This window comes from Vombatus ursinus, unplaced genomic scaffold (assembly GCF_900497805.2).
Source record: "Vombatus ursinus unplaced genomic scaffold, bare-nosed wombat genome assembly UNPS02014768.1, whole genome shotgun sequence".
Lineage (NCBI taxonomy): Eukaryota > Metazoa > Chordata > Mammalia > Diprotodontia > Vombatidae > Vombatus > Vombatus ursinus.
The window spans coordinates 27,536,674-27,556,667 of NW_020954546.1; the positions used below are offsets into that span (position 1 = coordinate 27,536,674).

Genomic DNA, 19,994 nt, shown 5'->3' on the forward strand with positions numbered 1-19,994 from the left:
AAAGCGCTGCTAACAATAGCTTAGAATATTTTTGTCAATGATCTCCCTCCCCAGACACTTTCAAGGGACCAACAACATTCTTTAGGAAATGGGCACTCTGTGGTCTTTTGGAATTCACTGCCACCACACCACCCCACCCCTTGAAGTGATAATGGTGGAAACCATTACCAGAAGGATTAGGATTATAAATTCATGGGTGACATGTCTGCAACAAATATTAGTGAAAGTGAGGAAGGCATTTTTAAGTTTTTGAAGTTGGTGCCATGAAGGTTAAGTAAGCCACAGTGTCCAGTGCCAGAGACAGAACACTAGACTACATTTCTAGTGTGGTCCCTCCCCTACTCAAAAGCACAGAATGGCTCCCTACTGCCTACATCAAATACCACATTGTCCTAGAGCCAACTTAATATCTCACTTAAAGATGCCAGGCTTTTCCAATTTCTGAGAACCTCTTTCCTGATTCTATGATGCAATGCTTTGTATCTATTCCTCTTATGAAGGAGTATTTAGACACATGTCCTCCCAGGAGGAGGAATGAACAGAGAATGAGAAAAATTATGATGACCTAAATCAATTTACAGATTTGATGCTATACCAGTCACACTACTAAGGGAATATGAATTAAGCAAAATAACAATGAAATTCATTTGGAAGGACTAAAGGCGAAGAAAGTAGGAATGAAGGGCCAGACCTCAAATGATATCAGAATATCAAAATTGTTTGGTATTGACTGAAAAATAGAAAAGTAGATCAGTAGAAAGACTAGAAAAAGAAGAATCAGAAATAATTTAATGTAATAATCCTGCCTGGAAAATGAGGTAGGTACTATAAGCTTCCCATCTTAACCAGTGTTGTTAACTAGATGTTAAGCTCAGCGCTTTCTATCTTGAATAAAGGCATATTGCAGCTCTTTTTGTGATGACAAAGAATGGAAAATTGAGGGGGTGTCCATCAGCTGGGGAATGGCTGAACAAACTGTAGTATATGATTGTGATAGAATACTATTGTACTGTAAGAAATGAAGAGCAGGATGATTTCAGAAAAACCTGAAAAGACTTATATGAACTGATGCAAAGTGAAGTGAACAGAACCGGGAGAACATTGTATACAGTAACAAGCAATACCGTATAACGATCAACTGTGAATGACTTAGCTCTTCTCAGCAATACAATAATTCAAGACAATTCCAAAGGACTCTTGATGAAAAATGCTATCCACCCCAGAGAAAGAACTGGTGGAATATGAATGCAAATTGAAGCGTGCTATTTTTCAATTTTTTTTATGGTGTGTTTTTTTGTCTGTGTTTTCTTTCACAACATGATTAATACAGAAATGCTTTGCATGATTGCACATGTACAACCTATATCAAATTGCTTACTGCCTCAGAGAGGGAGGAGGGGAGGAAAGGAGAGAATTTGGAACTCAAAATTTTAAAAAAACAAATGTTAAAAATTGTTTTTACATGTAATTAAGTAAAAAACAAAATGAAATAATTTTAATTTTTAAAAACGAACATAGTAAGTACCTGATAAATTTTGATGCCCACAGGCAAAGCTCTAATCATATCACCCTAGTTATGACTGAGTCCAACAATCGGTTACACACACACTTTTATTTTTCATGTAAGTAGGAATCCCTCTCTCTTGTATCTGAATTAGACTCACTAAACCTTAAGAAGCAACCAAGAACAGGTCTTATATAGGAGTAATGCCCTCCCTCCCACCCCACATAAACAATCCCCTAATAAACAACCAACTGCATTGTGAGTACTTTGGTTCCCAATTCCACTCCTGACTTGTAGTACAATCTTGACCACCAAGTTCTTCTAGTAAAAAAAAAGCAGGACAGCCTAGTGCCTAGATTCATCCATGGAGGACGGTGGATAGAAGAAAGCACTTTGAAGTGTTGGAGAGGAAGCTAAAGCAATAAAAACTACAACCTATGAAAGTAGTTATTCTCCTTCTCTCTCTCTGTCTCTCTCTCTTTCTGTCTCTCTGTCTCTCCCTCTCTCTATCTCTCTCTCTCTCTCTCTCCCTCTCTGTCTCTCTCTTTCTCTTTCTCTCTGTCTGTCTGTCTGTCTCTCTCCCCATTTCTCTTCTTACTAGGCTGCTCCTGGATACTGGTATGTCTTCTAGGAAGCACCCAGTTTCCATGTGAATATAAGGCTATCGGAAAGAGCTGAGAAAATGAACCTTCCTCCCACTTCTCAGTCTAGAGGACTAGAATATACTAAGACATATACAGTCAGACACAAATGATGCGTCGGTTGGTTTTTTTTTTCTGAAATGACTTTTTTTCTCTTTGGTTTTTAATCTTTGCTTCAAGGGTAACAAAGTTCACTGGATGGGATAGGAGGGAGGAACATAATCAGAAATAAGGAAATGGCAGGAGGGGGAAGGCAAAGAATATTAAAAATCTTCTCTTTCTCCAGTAACCAAGGTTTTGAATGGCAGAGTAATGATGGGGAAGAAGGGAAGGGGAGGGTAAAATGGTCTTTCAGAATTATTGGCAATTTATTCTAGCTACTATTTGTCAGCCAACTGGCATTTATTTATCACTTACAATGTGCCAGGCCCTGTGCTAAGTGATGGGGATACAAAGAAAGGCAAAAGACCGTCCATGATCTCAAGGAGGTCACAGTCTAATGGGGGAAGAGAACATGCAAACAACTATGTACAAACAAAAAATATATGGGATAAACTGGGGCTAACATCAGAGAGAAAGCATTAAGATTAAGGAGAACTGAGAAAGTCTTCTTGCAGAAAATGCTGACTTCAGATTTGGCTTGAAGGAAGCCAGAAAAGCCAGGAGGCAGAGATGAGGAGAAAGAGAGTTCCAAGAATGGGGAACAGCTGGTAGAAATTCCAAGAGTCAGGGGATGGTGCGTCATCTACCAGGAAAAGCAAAGGAGGTCAGTGTCACTGGATCTCGGAGTATGTGGAGGGGAGGAAGGTCTAAGACTGAAAAGGTAAGAAGGGGCCAGGTCATGGAGGGTTTTAAGAGACAAAGAGAAGATTTTATATTTGATTCTGGAAGTAATAGGAAAGCCACTGGAGTTTATGGAACAGGACCTGAGCTTTAGGAAGATCAATTTGACCAGCAAGTGAAAGACAGGCCAGAGAGGGGAGAGAAAGATCCACTAGATGGCTCTTTCAATAATCCAAGCATCCAGGGGCAGCTGGGTGGTGCAGTGGATACAGCTCCAGCCTTGGAGTCAGGAGGACCTGAGTTCAAATCCAGCCTCAGACACTCAATAAGCTGTGTGACCCTGGGCAAGTCACTTAACCCCAATTGCCTCACCAAAAAGAAAAAAAAAGATGGCAGCTGGAGATTTGAAACTGGAGGTCAGGAGAGAGGTTAGGGGTAGACAAAGAGACCTGAGAGTCATCTGCATAGAGATGATGGTTGAAACCATGGGAGCTGATGAGATCACCACCTGAAAATGGTATAGAGGAAGAAGAGAGGAGAACCCAGGAACGAGCCATGGGGGACACCCACCACCAACAGGCATGACATGGCTGAGAATCGGCAAAGGAGATAAAAAGGGTCAGACAAACAGGAGGAGAAGCAGGACAGTTCATGAAAACCTCGAGAAAAGAGAATATCCAGAAAAGGGGAATCAATAATATAGGTGGCTCAGTGGATAGAGCAGCAGCCTGGAGTCAGGAGGTCAAATCCGGCCTCAGATACTTACCAGATATGACCCTGGGTAAGTCACTTAACCTTTGTCTGGCAGAGAGAGAGAGAGAGAGAGTAGAGGCATCGATTATAGGTGGCCTTCCCAAGGTGTTTAGCCAACAAAGGGAGAAGTGAGATGAGCAGTAACTAAGTCCAGCAAGTTGAAGGCACTTGACTAAAGTCAAGTTAGTTCACGGCAGAACTGGGACATGAACGCAGATCTCTGAGCACTGAGCCTAGAGTCAGGAAGACGAGTTGAAATCCCATCTCGGACACTTCCTAGTTGTAGGACCCTGGGTAAGTCACTTAACTTCTGTCTGGCTCCCTTTCCTCCTCTATAAAATAGAAATAATAATGGCACCTCCCTCCCAGGGTAATGAGGATAAAATGAGATGATATTTATAAAATGCTCTACAAATCTCAAAGTGCTATAAAAATGCCACTTATGGTCATCATCGTCATCCCCTAATGGACAGTCCAGTGCTCTTTCTACATCATGCATTCAATTTCATATGACATTGGTCACCCAACTGACTTTGCTGCTCTTACTAGACCGAGCTCTACCAATCACCGTCACCCCGTTTAGCTTCGTTCTTTTTCTCTCTAGTCTAGCTACTTCTTCCCCAAGGCCAAGAGTGTCTGATTCCTCACACCCCTCCACCCCCAATAACGGGATCCGGATCAGAACCCCACTTGTGCAGGCTACATGAATATTTTACCGTCCTAATTAACAATTAATCCTCTCCTGCTCACAGCACACCTGGCAGCAGTCAATTAGACGATGGAATGGGCCAGCAGGTGGTTAGGTCCCACTGGCCAACTGGTTCAGGTGTGCTAATTAGTTTTTTTTTCAAATTATTATTATTGCAAAAAACCTTCAGGCAAACCACACCGTGAGGTCAGGCGGACTGTAACGGCCTACAAATCACATGTTTGATGCCTTAATAATAAGAACACACATTTACGGCAGCACTATGAAGTTTACCGGAACACTTTCCTCATGATGACCCCACAAGGTAGGCAGTGTATATACACATCACCCCCATTTCATGGATGAGAAAACTGAGCATCTGGGGATTAAGGGACCTTCCCATGGCCACAGAGTGAGTAAACACACAAACGGGTACTCAAAATCCAGGTCTCCAGACCCCACACTGCCCCTCTCACAAACATATTTAGGTCTCCCATAATTCTAAAAAGGGCTTCCTTTAACACTCCTCTTCCCTCTTTACTGATAAATTTCTTGGAAAAACAGTCTGTTTGCCGATGCCACTTTCTTTGCAGCCGGGAACCTCAGAGTTCCTTTCCAACTGGCTGCTGCCCCACTGCCCGCTCTATTTTCCCCAAGCTCATCACCTCCTAACCCCCAAAACCAATAGACTTGCCTCAGTCCTCATTTCCTTTGTCCCTCTCAGCAGCACGTGACATGGCAGGCCACCCTACCTTTCTTTGAATTTTTTCCTCCCTTGGGTTCCGTGCAGAGAGTCCATGCAGGGTCCAGCCCCTCCTCTGTTCCTGATGCCTCCTCTCCCATACATATAAGCATGCCCCAAGGTTGCTTAGCTCTCTCCTTAATTTACTTCCACTCCACTTAATTTACTTAATTCATTAGGCTTCTCCAGACCTAGCCAGGCTGATACCCAGACAACAGACACCCGGTCCATCATGGACCTGCATTCGAAGTCGTTCCAGCTTTGGGAACCAGCCAGGACTGGCAGACCACTGGCAAATCCTCTGAGAAGCCAAGGTCACTTCCGTGCCTTAAGGACACATTCAAGAAGGAGGCAGGAGGATGGGACAGCGGATAGGGTACTGGACTTGGGATGACGAAGACCTGAATTCAAATCCTGCCTTAGACGCCGACTAGTTGTGCAATCTCGGACAAGTCACTCAGCCCTCAGAGATGGATTAGAGGAGATGGTCTCTTCCAGCTCCAAATAAACCTATGATCTCATAACATATAAAAAGCCCTTTGTAAACCTGAAAGCACTATGCAAATGTTAGCTGTTATTACTATGACTGGTGAAGGCCAATGGAGGGCCATGGAAGGATATTCCATGCAGTATTTATCCCATTCTCCCCAGTCCAATTATGAGGCCATCTCATCCACTTCCCTCATTTTACAGGTAAGGAAACTGAGGCCCAAATAGGTTAAGTGATTTCCCCAAGCTCACACAGATAGGACCCTGGGTCTCTTACTCTACTCCCCACCACCCCCACCCCCACCCCGGTCCCTAATGCTGGTATCTCAGGCCACTCAATGACAAAAGATCCAGACAGTGGCAGATTCCTGCAGAAGTTCAGATGTCAAATAGGCTGGTGGGGTAAGAGAAAAATCCACTAAATCTGCAGGATTCAGGGGCATTTAGATGGTGCAATGGGTAAACCGCCAGGCCTGGAGTCAGGAAGACCCGAGTTCAAATTCAGCCTGAGACATTCACTAACTGTGTGACCCTTGGTAAGTCACTGAACCCTGTTTGCCTCAGTTTCCTCATATGTCATACGAGCTGGCGAAGAAAATAGCAAACCATTCCAAGAAAACTCTGCCAAGGAAGCCCCAGATGGGGTCATGGAGAGTCAGACATGACTGAAAAATGACTAACAAACACGGAGGGCTGTAGAGATCATATAATACTCTATCATTTGACAGAGGGAGCATGGATGGCACAAATAAGGACCAAGAGGAACTAGGATCTGAACTGAGGTCCCACTCCCTTAAGCTACAGATGAGTAAACTGAAGCATGCAGGAGAGTGGAATGTCGTATCCAGACAGATAGGGTTAGACCAGGGCTACCACCACTCACAGTCCACAGAACACCCCTTCTGCAAAGACAAGAGAAGATGACCAGGGGCAGCTAGGGGGCACAGCGGATAGAGCGCCGGCCTTGGATTCAGGAGGACCTGAGTTCAAATCTGGCCTCAGACACATAACACTTACTAGGTGTGTGACCCTGGGCGAGTCACTTAACCCCATTGCCTAACTCCCCCTCAAAAAAAGAGAAGATGGACCAGACACACGCTAAGGGGGAGCAGATGGTCCTGTGATCCTCTAGAAAGTGCCAGGGCCAGAATCCCAACGACACCCATCTGGTCCATCTCTCACTCATCTCTCCATTGCCTCCCACTAACGAGGCCTCATTTCCAACCCCAGCTGCACCACTCGCCTGGCGCTGGGCCAACGGTGCTGCACTGGACACCAGATTCCTGGCTTTGGCACCCATCACTGTGTGATGTATGGCCAGGCACTTAACTTGTCTGGGTCCTGTCTCTTCTGTAAAGTGAGAGGGTTGGACAAACCCTCTGGAATGGAGTTCCTAGGGGGCAGGGACCAGTTTTCTTGTTGTGTTGTTTTTTGGCCTTTCTTTGTAACTCCGGCACTCAGCAGAGGATCTGGCACACAGTAAGTCCTTAAAAAAAATTTGTTGAATGACTAATGTGAAAATATGTTTAATAGGAATGTATACGTAGAGCCTATATCAGATGGCACACCATCCTGGGGAGAGAGGCGGGGAGGGAGGAGGAGAAAATTTGAAATTCAAAAGCTTATGGAGGGGCAGCTAGGTGGCACAGTGGATAGAGCACCGGCCCTGAAGTCAGGAGGACCTGAGTTCAAATCTGACCTCAGACCAAACACTTGGCACTTACTGGCTGTGTGACCCTGGACAAGTCACTTAACCCCAATTGCAGAGAGAGAGAGAGAGAGAGAGAGAGAGAGAGAGAGAGAAAGAAAGAAAGAAAGAAAGAAAGAAAGAAAGAAAGAAAGAAATCTTACGAAAGTGAATGTTGAAAACTAAAGATAAATTAAGTAATTTAAAAAAAAAGTTGTTGACTGATTGATGTGAAACCGCTAGATAATATCGCAGGCTCCTTCCACCTCTCAGTTCTCTAAGAGGCACTGCGAGGTCACGGAAGGGAGACTAGACTGAACATTAGGACAAACTGGATCAAATCCAACCTCTAATGCTTGCACTAGTGTAAGTCGCTTTATGTCTCTGAGACTCAGTACCCTCTTCTGTAAAATGGGCGTAATTACACCCCAGACCCCGAATGCCAGCACAGCCACGCCGGCCCTTTCCCCGCCCCGCCGGTCGCGTCTCCCGCCGGAGCACTCACCTGCACCACCTCGGTCCTGACGTTCAGGGTGTACAGCCAGTCGCTGAAGCGCGGGTAACTGTTGAGCTCCACCGTCCGCTCGGCGGGGGCCACGCTCAGCTTGCACTGGCGCTGTTTGCTGATGTACCGCACCAGTTTGGCCTGTGGGGAAGCCCAGAAAGCAGAAAATTAACCAAGTGGGACCTCATTTGCCTCTCTGCTGAGCAGGCCAAGGGAAGGGTGAGTCGGGAAAGCCTGGAACATTAAAGGGGCCCAGAATCATGGCCGGCCTTTACGTAGCACTCTGAGGTCTGCAAAGGGCCTCCCGTGGCGGTAGGTGCTGTGATTGCTCCCATTTTACAGATGAGGAAACTGAGGCTAAATGCTGTTAAGTGACTTGCCAAGGGTCACACGGCTGATCACTGTCTGAGGGAGGATTTGAACTCAGGTCCTCCAGAGAGGTCCAACACTGCTCCACCGAGTAGCTTCTAAACAAATTTAGAGATAGAAGGGATTTGTGAGAACAGCTAGTCCAAACCCCTCAGTGTTCAAATGAGGGAACTGAGCCCTTGGACAGATACAAAGGTCTAAGGGGAAGAGCTGGGATTTGAACTCAGGTCCCACATCATCCAGGTTCTATCATGACTTTAAAAAAAAAAACTGGAGGGGGTGGGGGAGATGAGAATCACGGGGAGAAAAACTCCACATGCTCTCTGAAGGGTCACCAAGGGCAGAAGGATCAACCTTGCTCCTGAAGAAGAGACAAGGAACTATGCCTCCCCCTTCACTGAAGAGGCGGGGGTCTGCGGGTGTGGAACACTGCATATGCAGTCCGACTGACAAACTGCTTTCTGTCTTTTCCCTTCTCTTTCTCTCTTATTTTTGCGGTTGTTGCATTCTGCTTTGCTGCTGGGAAAGCACGCGACGACTTGGAGCAGCTCATGGGTACTAACACCCTGCTTCTTCCTTACCCAAGTTATTTTCTTTCAAGCTAATATACCATTCTTTTTCAAAATTTAGATTTATAATTTTTTCCAATTAATTAGTTTTTTAGGTTTGTTTTTTTTTTTTTTGGTTTGTGTTTTTTTTGGTTACAAGGGCTGGCTTGCTGGGTGAGGCAGCCAGAAGAGACACAATCAGAAATGAGGACAATATAAAAACAAAAGATGTCAATAAAAAAAAATTTTAAGTCACCTGCCTACTTTCCAACACCATTACCCAATAGGTTGAAATAAGTTTGAGAGAAAAAGAGATTTGGATTGGACAGAAGGAAAGATTTTTAGTAAGTGACCAGGGGTCACTGACTTGAGTTATTACTACTACTACTACTACTACCACCACCACCACTACTACTACTACCACTATTCCTTCTCTTACTCCTACCACCACCACTACTAGTACCACCACCACCACCACCACCACTACTACTACTACTACTACTACTACTACTACTACCACTGCCACCACTGCTACTACCACCACCCTCTCAGAATCACAGCTGAAATCAACTCAACATCCCCTTGCTAGGCCTTTCCTTTGACCTGTGGCAAAGGAACAGCCTCACATTCAAGTCCACATTCCCCCTGTCAGAGACCCCATTAAAAAAACCACTCAGCTCAAGGGTAGTTTTCCTCTGGGATAGAGTTTGGGATTCATACTACAAACCACCCAGTCAGGTGGAGGATATAGATGAAGTCTCTCTAGTATATATCACAAGAGTAACACATGGCCAAGATTTTGTTAGTAGCAACAGGCAATGGTGATTATCTTATTATCCGCTAGAATTCTTATTCTCCTAAAATCAAGCAGATCACTTGCCAACAATCTCATCTAGGAATTTTCATGGCTAGGTCATACTGCTGACTCCAGGAGTCAAATGTCACGTCCTCAATGAATGGAGAATTCCTGGGTTGGAAGAATCTTTCTCACATGATCCTAATTGGTAATGCCTCATCTCTAGGAAGCACAGCCTGGACAGATAGAAGCTTCCTGGAACTCTCCAGAAATAAGGGAAAGGAAACCCTCAAACTTCTCTTAGTCATTCTTTTCTTCCACTGTCTAGGTCACGTATTTCTTCACTGGGTCTCCTAACAGGATGCTCCACTAGGCTGCAAATTAAGTCCAAAACCCAGTGTTTGGTCCTTCACTGGAGGAAGGAATGTTTTTTGTTTCTTTGTCTGTTTAATTTTGCAAACACTTCTGAGTTTGCCAACTCACCCTTACCCTTGGTGGTGAACAAGCCCGCGTAACCGGTTTCACTCCCATCTCCCAACTAACTAACTGCTTCCTATGCAACCAGCTGTGAGATTGTGGCCGGCCACGCCCACAGACAGCTGTCCTAGCTGAATATAAACCAGAGCACGGGGTCTGAGCGTGGCTTCTCCTCTGCACCTCTGGGTGACTGCCAGCCTGGCTGGAGCTGGGTGTAGGCACCCAATCCCCGATGCCTCGCACACAAAATCACCATCTTGGAACTGAAAGGAAGCAAGAGGTCATTCTTTCCAGCTTTCCACAGCTTCTGGGATTTCTTCTACAACATCCCTGCCTGACCTCTACTTTCATACTTCCTGGGTTTTTTTTTTGAAATCAGTATTACTATCTTTTTACTAATATATTCCTTCTCAAGAGCCATCTCTTATAACAAAAAAGAAAAAGGGAAAAATCTCAACAAAACCAACTAACACATGAACCAAGCGCAATGCTGCGTGTGATGATTCCCCAGGACTTAGCACGGTGCCTGACACAGAGAATGTGCTCAATGTTTGTTGACTGACCAAAAAAAAATTGTATTTAGCATTTCACATCCATAGTGTCCCACCTCATCACCTGTGCACTGGGAATACAAAAGACAAAAGACAGACCCTGCCCTCAAAGAGTCTACAATCTAATGGGGGAGAGAACATGCAAACAAATACATACAAAGCAAGCTCTGTACAGGAGAAATAGGAAATTATTAACGGAGAGCAGGTACTGGGATTAAGAAGGGTTAGGGAAGACAGGAAGCAAAAATAAAGAGAGAGGGCATTCCGGGCGTGGGGTACAGCTGGTGTAAAGGCCTGGAGTCGGGAGATGGAAGTGTCATATGCCAGGAAGAACAAAAAGTCCATCATCGCTGGATTGTAAAGTACATTCCATTTACAATGCTGTTTACTGGTTTCCCTGGTTCTGCTTACCTCACTTGGTACCGGTTCCCCTAAGTCTTCCCATACGGGTCTGTCTCTCATGGCGCAGTAATATTCCATCATAGTTACGTACCACACTTTATTTAGCCATTCCTCAATCTATGGCATGTTTTGAATCCAGTTCTTTGCTACTTAAAAAAAAAGCAGGGGTGGGAAGGGGTATGTACACTTCCAGTTTTATTTGGGCTTGTTTCTCCTTTAGTCCCGATTACGCTGGGTATCTTGCTTCTTGGTATACTTTAACAAATACTTACAATGCATCTATTATATACCTCTGAGCAGCCCAGGTTTATAGGATAAAGCTGAAGGGGCTTGTTATCTGGCTCAAGTCCCTTCTTTCAGAGAGGGAATCCGGAACCTAAAGAGCTGAACTGGCTAGCTCATAACCAAATGGCAAGTGAGTCACAAAGGCAGGATTTGAACCCAGGACTTTGCGTCCATATGCAGTGTTCTTTGCACCATATCCCAGGCTGCTGTGTTAGATGCTAGGGAATCTACAAAGGCCCATGGTTTGGTCCTTAACTGACTAAACAGAAAAAGAATAACAAGATATGGTCATTTATGGAGCTCGCTGTCTAGTTTTTTGTTGTTGTTCAATCATTTCAGTTGCGTCCAACACTTTGTGACCCCATTTAGGGTTTTCTTGGCACAGACACTGGAGTGGTTTGCCATTTCCTTCCTTCTCATTTCACAGATGAGGAAACTGAGGCAAACAGGGTTAAGTGACTCATCCAGGGTCACCCAGCTAGGAAGTCTAGAAGTTGAGGAGTACAACATATATACCAATAACTTACAACTTGTGTGTGACCTTAGACAAGTCTCATCCTTTTTCTGGACCACAGTTTCTTCACCTGTAAAATAAAGGAGCTGGTCTGGAAGATCCCTTTCAATTCTAAAGCCATGATCTCATGACGACACTCTTTATCACAAGCAGGGGAGGCAGGCACACTTTGTTCCTTGCCCATCATTCTGGAACAACAGATCGGGTTCCAGGAAACCAAATCCTTCTCTTTCCCACCATTTATATCGCCAGCTGTCCCCTCCCTATCCACTGCTTTTTCTTCTTCTGTCACAACCACCGGCAGGAAGAAGAAATGAAAACACCACCTGGGCACCCAACTCCATCAATTTCCTAGCCAAAATTCCTTCAAACTCCCTCTAGAGATATAGCCCAGATTCCTTCTGACAGCATCATTCATTCCCCCATAAATCAACGGAATTGGGAACTGTTTGATGGACTGAAGTCTTGCCAGGGTCCCTCACAACTTGAATGTATGCGTACATGCATACATGCATGTGCACATGTGTGTACATGTATACCTGATTGTGTGTTCATGTGTGTGTACATGTGTGAGTGTATATGTATGTACGTACTCTGGGGGTAAGAGCACCGCTATTGACTTGTCATATACCAAATCCTCCACTGAGTCTCCCTTTCGGAGAACATGGAACCCAAACCATTCTGAGGCTGGTCATTGAGCCGACCAGCTCCCCAGCTGGTCTCCTAAAAGGTTGCTGGACCTTTCTGGCTAACATCAAGATTAGCTCTACTAAATAGACTAGAACCAGAATCTTGAATTTTCTGACAGTATATCACGCACAAAGAGGGAGTCTTATTTACATATGCAAATACACACAGGCATACAAAGGAGCAAGGTGGATGAAGATGCCAAGACAGGGCAGGGGTTAGTGCCAAGTCAGAACCTGGCGCTATTTAAAAAGCTGAGCAAGGCTGGCAAAGGAAAAAAACTATTATACTTGTTAAGAATTCATTACATAGAGTAAGAATTCCGTTTTAAAGGGTGGGAGAGAGTCCCTGAGCGTAGGACGGGCTACGTGCACAGAGCTGGCACAGGTATTCGATACCGCACACGGCGAATAGTGTAGAAACCACGTCTGGCTGTGTCAGCCATTGGCTGAGATGGCCCACAACCAAGAGGTTTCTGATAACCTGACAGCCATAAGCTCATGAAACTTACAAAGACGAAATGACTCACCAGAACTGGGATATCTTCTGGTATTTAAAAAGGCAGGAAGTGTTTCATTCTCAGAGGACAGAGCAAACAGTCAGCAGCATGCAGGAGAGATGCAGCTCACAAATCCAAATTTTTTAATAGTTTTTTTTCTTTTTAATTTTGCCATGCTTTTCCAAAAGTTGGCTGTGGTGAAGATACAGAGGGGCGTGATGGTAAATACAAAGTACCCTCCAGAAGGAAATTTAACGCCCAGCGGCATTTTCTCTCTACTACAGAACTTAATCTTTTTTTTTCTTTTAGAATAGAAAAAAAAAATAAATGGAGATTCAAAAACCAGGCAGACCCCAACTCCTGACCACAGTGCGTGTGTTCAAATTCTGCAGTGCCAGGAAAGGAAGGAACGCATGTTACAGTGAAATAAGCTCTGACTTTAGAGTCAGAAGAACTGGGTTCAGATTCTACCTCTGGCTTTATTTAAACTATGTGACCTTGGGGAAGTCACTCAACCACCTCGGGCCTCAGTTGATTCATCTGTAACATGAGGCAGTTGGACTAGGTGATGGACTCTGAGGTGTCTCCTAGCTCTGGATTGGGAGTCAGAAGTCATGGGTTCAGATCCTGACCCTGACCCTTAACATCTGTGAGACCTGGGGCAAATCACTTAATCTCTCTGGGCTTCAGTTTACTCCTCTTAAAATGAGTGACTTGGACCAGTTCAGGGGCTCTTGACATTTTTTTGTGTGTCATGGACCTCTGGCAGTGTGCAGAAGCCTTTGGCCCTCTTTTCACATAAAAAAATAAACAGTAGGATTACAAAGGAAATCAATTACATTAAAATACACTTATTAAATATTCAGGGGGGAAAAAAGGTCACAGATTTCAGATTCAGAACTTTGAAACTGGATCGTCTCCAAGGTCCCTTCCACATCCGGACTCCATAACCCTACCCTGTCCTGAAGGGAAACTAACCCTCTTGGGGCTCACGGCTCACCAAGCCGCAAACCAGAAAATCATCCCCTCTTCCTAAAGATCCAACCTCGTTACGTTGTGTTCTGGTTGTGAAAGGAAACCCAACAGCAAAGATTTGGAAACAAAGCAGGAGCCGTCAACTGAGAAACTCTGAAACATACGGCAGTCCATAAATGGGATGGAATACCACTGGGCTGTAAGAAATAACCAATATGGCGATGTTCGAGAAGCATCAGAAGATTTACATGAACTGATGCAGGGCAAGCAAGTTAACGGACAAAATGACTGACTGTGTAAATGTAAATGGACTTTTTATATAATTCATATATAATACATATATCTGTATCTATGCATAGGTGTGTATATATTATGTATAAAATTTCTATTCCTATATTATTATTTATTCCACAATATTCCTATTATTACAAAGAAATCCAGGCCCATATGAGCAAGCCTTCTAGATTATTCTAAGCTACTCCTGAAATAGTGATGGAATGGGCATTCAGTTAACATTTCCATTTCACAGATGGGGAAAAGTGGTGTCCAATCAATCACCAACAAGCATTTATTGAGCATCTCCTATCTCACTGGTGCTCTGCTTAGTGCCGGGGATACAAAGACAAAATAGATACAGTCCCTGATCTCAAGGGAATTTTGTTCTGTTGGGGGAAACATGTGTAGAGCATATACTCAGAAGACATATTCCCCTCCCTAATTTCATCTTCAAGCCTTGAAAGCTCAAATTCAGGTTTGGTCCCAGGGGTAAGGGAAGTGGATGCTATTCTCTCTGACTTCCCCTTGTGATACCACACATATCCAAGGAAGGAGCACAGGGTCACGGCTCCTGGCAGGCCTCAATTTGCAGCCACCTTCAATTTACAAAGGAGGTACATGAAACCCCGAGAGAAATTACTTCTCCAAGGCCACACATATGGTGCCAGATCTAAAACTGAACCACAGGTCTTCCACTACTAAGCCTATGACCCAAAGTGATCAGAGAGAGAAGAAAAAGGACTTTTGTGCACACAAGGAAGAAGCTGGGTGGCACTATGGACAGAGCTCTGGACCTAAGTTCAAATCCAGCTTCAGATGTTTTTAATGTGTGACTTTAGTCAAGTCACTTAACCTGTTTGCCTCAGTTTCCTCAACTCTAAAATAGGGATAATAATAATAATACCTACCTCCCAGGGTTGTTGTTAGGATCAAATGGGAGAATAATTGTAAGGCATTTAGTGCAATGCCTAACACACAGTAGGCGCTATATAAATGTTAGCTATTATTACTATTATGGTTTGAGGCAGCTCAGTGGCACTATAGTATACAGAGTGCCCAGCCTGCAGTCAGGAAGATTTGAATTCAAATTTGGCCTCAGACTCTTCCAAGCTGTGTGACTTTGAGCAAGTCACTTAACCCTATTTGCCTCAGTTTCCTCATCTGTAAAATAAGCCGGAGAAGGAAATGGCAAATTACTTCCTTTGCTAAGAAAACCCCAAATGGGGTCACAAAGAGTTGGAAATGACTGAAATGACTAAACAACAATTAATAATAATAATAAAGTATTTACTGAAGTGCTTTCTGTCATGGTAAAGAAATGGATGCCTATCAAATGGGGAACAACTGATGTTACATGAATGCGACAGAATGCTGAAGATGTGTAAGAACATGAGAAATGGTGAAGGGCATGGGTTCAGAGAAGTCTGGGAAGACTTCTTTCCACTCGGCGCCTACAAGGACGTGAACAGGAATGATACCTCACCAACCCCGGAAACACAGGCTGCCCAAACTTGCACACACGCCTCTAATCTGGCATCAGGATCAATCTTAGCCCAAATCTACCAGTTGGTTGTTCCAGCTGGGCCTAGAGGGATCGGCAGGAAGCTGATTCAAGTCAGAACACCCCAATGAGGAAGGGCCCCTTCACCCTTCTGATAAGACTCTCTGCTTAGAATGCGAAGCTGAGCTGGGCAGACCTCACATACCAGGAAATTGTGCTGCTCACCCCCACAGCCTTTGGCCTCTGAAGGACAGCATTCAGCCAAATCTGTAAAGTATGCGTGGGTTGGGAGGCGGAGGTGAGGAAGAAGAACTGGATTTGTTTTTTATTTTCTGTTTTTTGTTTTTTTGAGACAATCAGGGTTAAGTGACTTGCCCAGGGTCACACAGCCAGCTGGCATCTGAGACTGGATTTGAACTCAGGTCCTCCTGACTCCAGGGCTGGTGGTCTATCCACGGCACCACCTAGCTGCTCCCAAGAAGTGGATTTGAAGGCCCAAGGCCTGGATTCAAATCAAAGGCTTCACCACAGCTTCCTGGGAGCCTTTGGGCGAATCACATTCCTCTCTAGTCCTCCACATCCTTCTCTATTAAATAAAAGGGCTGGCCTAGCACCTGCCCTGTGCCAGGCTCTGGAAACAAAGACAAAAGCAAAACAGTTTCTGCCCTCAAAAAGCTTCCATTCTCAAAAAAAAAAAAAATGTGCATTGAGATCTTGTTTTTAACATCACCTACCTTTCTCCCTGTATTCCTATTAGTCCTTCCTCCCAAAGATTTTGAGGAGGGGAGAGAGAGGGGGGCAGGGGAGGGAGGGAGAGAGGAAAGGAAAGAGAGGAGAGAGAGGAAGAGAGGAAAAAGAGAAAAGGGTGGAGAGAGAGAGAGAGACAAAGAGAGAGAGAGAATTCAGCAAAACCGAAAACCAATCAACATAACCAAACAAAAAACCAAAAAACTGATGTTCTATGCAATTTTCACATCCCTGGACCTCCACCTCTGCAAAACAGGAGGGGGAGGGATCTTCGTATGCTTCCTCTTTGGAGCCCAACTTGGTCTTTATCATTTCACAACACTCAGATTATACGTTCAGACGTAGACATCACATCCAGTGTTTTCCTGGAAGAAGTTTACATTTTAACAGCACAGACAACATAAACATACACATAACACAGGCCAAGCAGATACCGGGTAACCTTGGGGAAGGGAGGTCTGTGTGAGCAGCTGAGGGGCCCAGAAAATACCTCTCACAGAAGATGGCTTTTAAGCTGAGCTTTGAAGAAAATCAGGGATTCCAAGAGACAGAGGTGAAGAGGGAGGGCACTGAAAGCATGGGGCACAGCCGCTGCAAAGACACAGCAGTGGGAAATAGAGGGCCACATGCTAGGAATGTTGAGAATACCAGGATGGTAGGACTCATGAAGGGTAGTAATGTATAACAAGGGCGGAAAACTGGAATGGTGCCAGGTTGGGAAGAGCTTTAAATGCCAAACAGAAGTTTATGTTTGATCTTAAAGGTAATATTATTGACCAGGAGAGAGATGACCAACCAAGCCCAGCTCTATGCTCTACCTGCCTCAAACAACAGAGAGAGGGAGGGAGAGAGAAAAAAGAGAGAGAAGGGGAAAGGGAGACAGAGAGAGCACATCTCCAGGGCCGGAGCCCAGGCCTTGGGCAGGGCAATCAGAATTCAGCACACCCCAACCCCTCGAAGTGTACAGGTCATGGGACTCAGCCAGGACAACCCTAATTTCTGATATTCTAGACAAATTCATGGGAAGGGAGAAAAAGGGAAAACGAATGTAGGAAAAGCCACAACGCTGCAGTCCCTCGAAGAGGCCAGGCAGAAATCTCAAGGGAGCTCGCAGCCCTGCATTTGGTCAGGACTGATGCGTGCGTGGTCCCTGTTCAGTCGGCCTGCAAAACACCTTCTGGCAGCAGAAACACCAACACCCTGGGTCGCTGCAGCTTAGACTCAGCTCAAACAGCTCCCACTGCTGAGTCAGTTTACTTTCTAGAGCACTTGCCAATTCTCCTGGATTCAATTCCAACCAATTCAGTTCAATATAGACTGACAGCTGACAGGTCATTAGAGGGCGTCTAGTCCAATGTCCTCATTTTACAGATGAAGAAACTGAGACCCACTAAGGGGAAGTAACTTATTCAGGGATGGGGAGTGAAGGGGGTAAGAAACATGCCTACTACGTGCCAGACACCGCACTAAACACTTCACAAATACTACCTTATTGGATCCTCACAACAGCACTATGAAGTAGGTACTATTAGTACCCCCATTTTGTAGCTGAAAACACTGAGGCATGAAATGACTTGTCCAAGATGACATGAATGTGTTTGAGGTGGAACCCGGCTCTCTCTCTACCATTCCGTGCTCTCTTCACTATGCCAAAGGACAAAGACAAAATGAAAACCAATCCCTACTAAGCGTGGTCCTGGGGAAGAACTGAGAAAATGCACCTCTCCCTTGCTTCTTTCCAGAGGTGGGGGCCCACGGGTATGGAATATTGCATATGCTGTCAAATATAGGTGATGCTTTCAGGGAATCTGCTTTTTAACCCTTTCTTTTTTAATTCCTTGTCATTGGGGATGGGTCAGTGGATGGTGGGGGTGGAAGGGATATATTTGGACCTGGAAGTGATGTAAAAACAAAAGTATCAATTAAAAAAAAACCATTTTAAGTCTCTGCCCTTGAATCTGTGTGAGTCATTGAAATGATTTCAGAAATTACTGTCAGAGCTGAGTGAATGGGGATAAATTCCATATCTGCTATTGTGGTAGATGTAAGGTGGCTGATCTGTGGGTCAGGCTCTGGGCTACAGAAGGTTACTCTGCCTAGGCACCCCACAAAGATCATGGGATTTGGAGCTGGAAGGGTCCTTTAGCATCACCCAGCCCCACTATCATCTCATCCTGCAGCTGAACAAACAGTCCCAAAGAGAACAGTTTGCCCAAAGTCATACGGGTCATGGATCAGTAGCAGAGTCCAAGATTCAGAGTGAGTAGGAACCGGGAGGGCAGAAGTTTCTCCTAATTCCATGGCCGGCCTGTGTGAACCACCCTGGGGCACGGAGAGACCACCAGGGAGACACATCTTGTAGGTCAAGGTGACTGGCTGGTATGGGGACAGAGGCTCCTGGCGCTGAAAGTTAACCAGATAAAGAAATTCCTAGGGGTAGGTCAAAATTCTGCCAGGACGAAAATGAGACGTGGGCTCCACATCAGAGCACAGAGAGGGCAAGGACCCAGTCCTTCGTCCAAACCAAGGGGAACCATGGCTGGGATGCCTCCAGAGATGGGGCATAACATCGTGGGCGGGGGGAGGGGAGAAAGGCCGGATTTGGAATCAGGGGCCCAGCCTTCAAATGATTCTGGCTGCTCTTCAAATTCCTTCTCTCCCACTGCCACCAAGCACCCTGGAGAAATCCTGGCCCTGAGGCTCCCCCTCTCCTAAGAGGTGATTCCCACCTCAGAATGACCATTTTAAGAAGAAGTGAGCTTTCCCTCTCGCTCTCTCTCTCTTTACCTCCCTCCTTCCCTATTTCTCTTTCCCTCCCTCTCCCTCTCTCTTTTCCTCCCTCTCTCCAACTCCGACTTTCTCTCTCTTCCCACCCCCCCATCGCTCTGAGGTTTGAGGGACACATTTGAAACTTGGAGAACTGGTTTGAGTCTTAGAGAAAATCACGGAGACTTTAAGAGTTTCCTGTAATTTAGGGTGGAGAGGGCCAGGACCTCTTACAGTAAAGGCAGGCCCCTGCGGCTAGAAGCTCTCCATGACAGCCCCTGGCTGATTCAGGCACCCCAGAGACAGTGGTGAGCTGAAGGACCTCAGAGGGGTGAAGCCACAGGTGCTGAGACGCAAACCTTGAGAGGAGGCTCCGCAGCTCTCCAATGAGGGCCCCCGGCTGACCTGACCAGTCTAACCATAAAAAACAACTGACGTTTACATGGGTCTTAGAGGCTGGCAAAGCACTTTCTATCTGAGACTGAGCACAGCTCTGTTGGGCAGGTACTACAGTGTCCCTGGAATTAATTTACCTTGTTCTTCGTGACCCCAGAGGGCAGGATATGGAGCTGGGGAGGGGACGCAGGGGGCGTTACAAGGAGGCAGATTTAGGTTCAACACACGGAAAAATATCCCAATAATCAAAGCTGCCCAGAAGTGGAACAGGCTGGCGTGGAAAGTAGCGAATTTCTTCTTTAAGCCAAGTCGAAACCATTTGGTCAGGGACAGATGGCTGCTGAGATGCCTTCCGACTTGGACCTACATCTTGTTATGTTGTAGGAGTCTGTGATTTGACCATGGCGGGTGGT

The 19,994-nt window shown here is 45.3% G+C and overlaps 1 protein-coding gene across 1 annotated transcript in view; it reads right to left on the minus strand.

Annotated features, from left to right (window-relative positions):
- The window catches only part of KSR1 (kinase suppressor of ras 1), a 212,182-nt gene that overhangs the window by 87,554 nt on the left and 104,634 nt on the right, over nucleotides 1–19,994 (minus strand). The window contains 1 exon segment of the mRNA XM_027861549.1: nucleotides 7,793–7,933. Coding sequence (XP_027717350.1) covers nucleotides 7,793–7,933 — 141 coding nt within the window.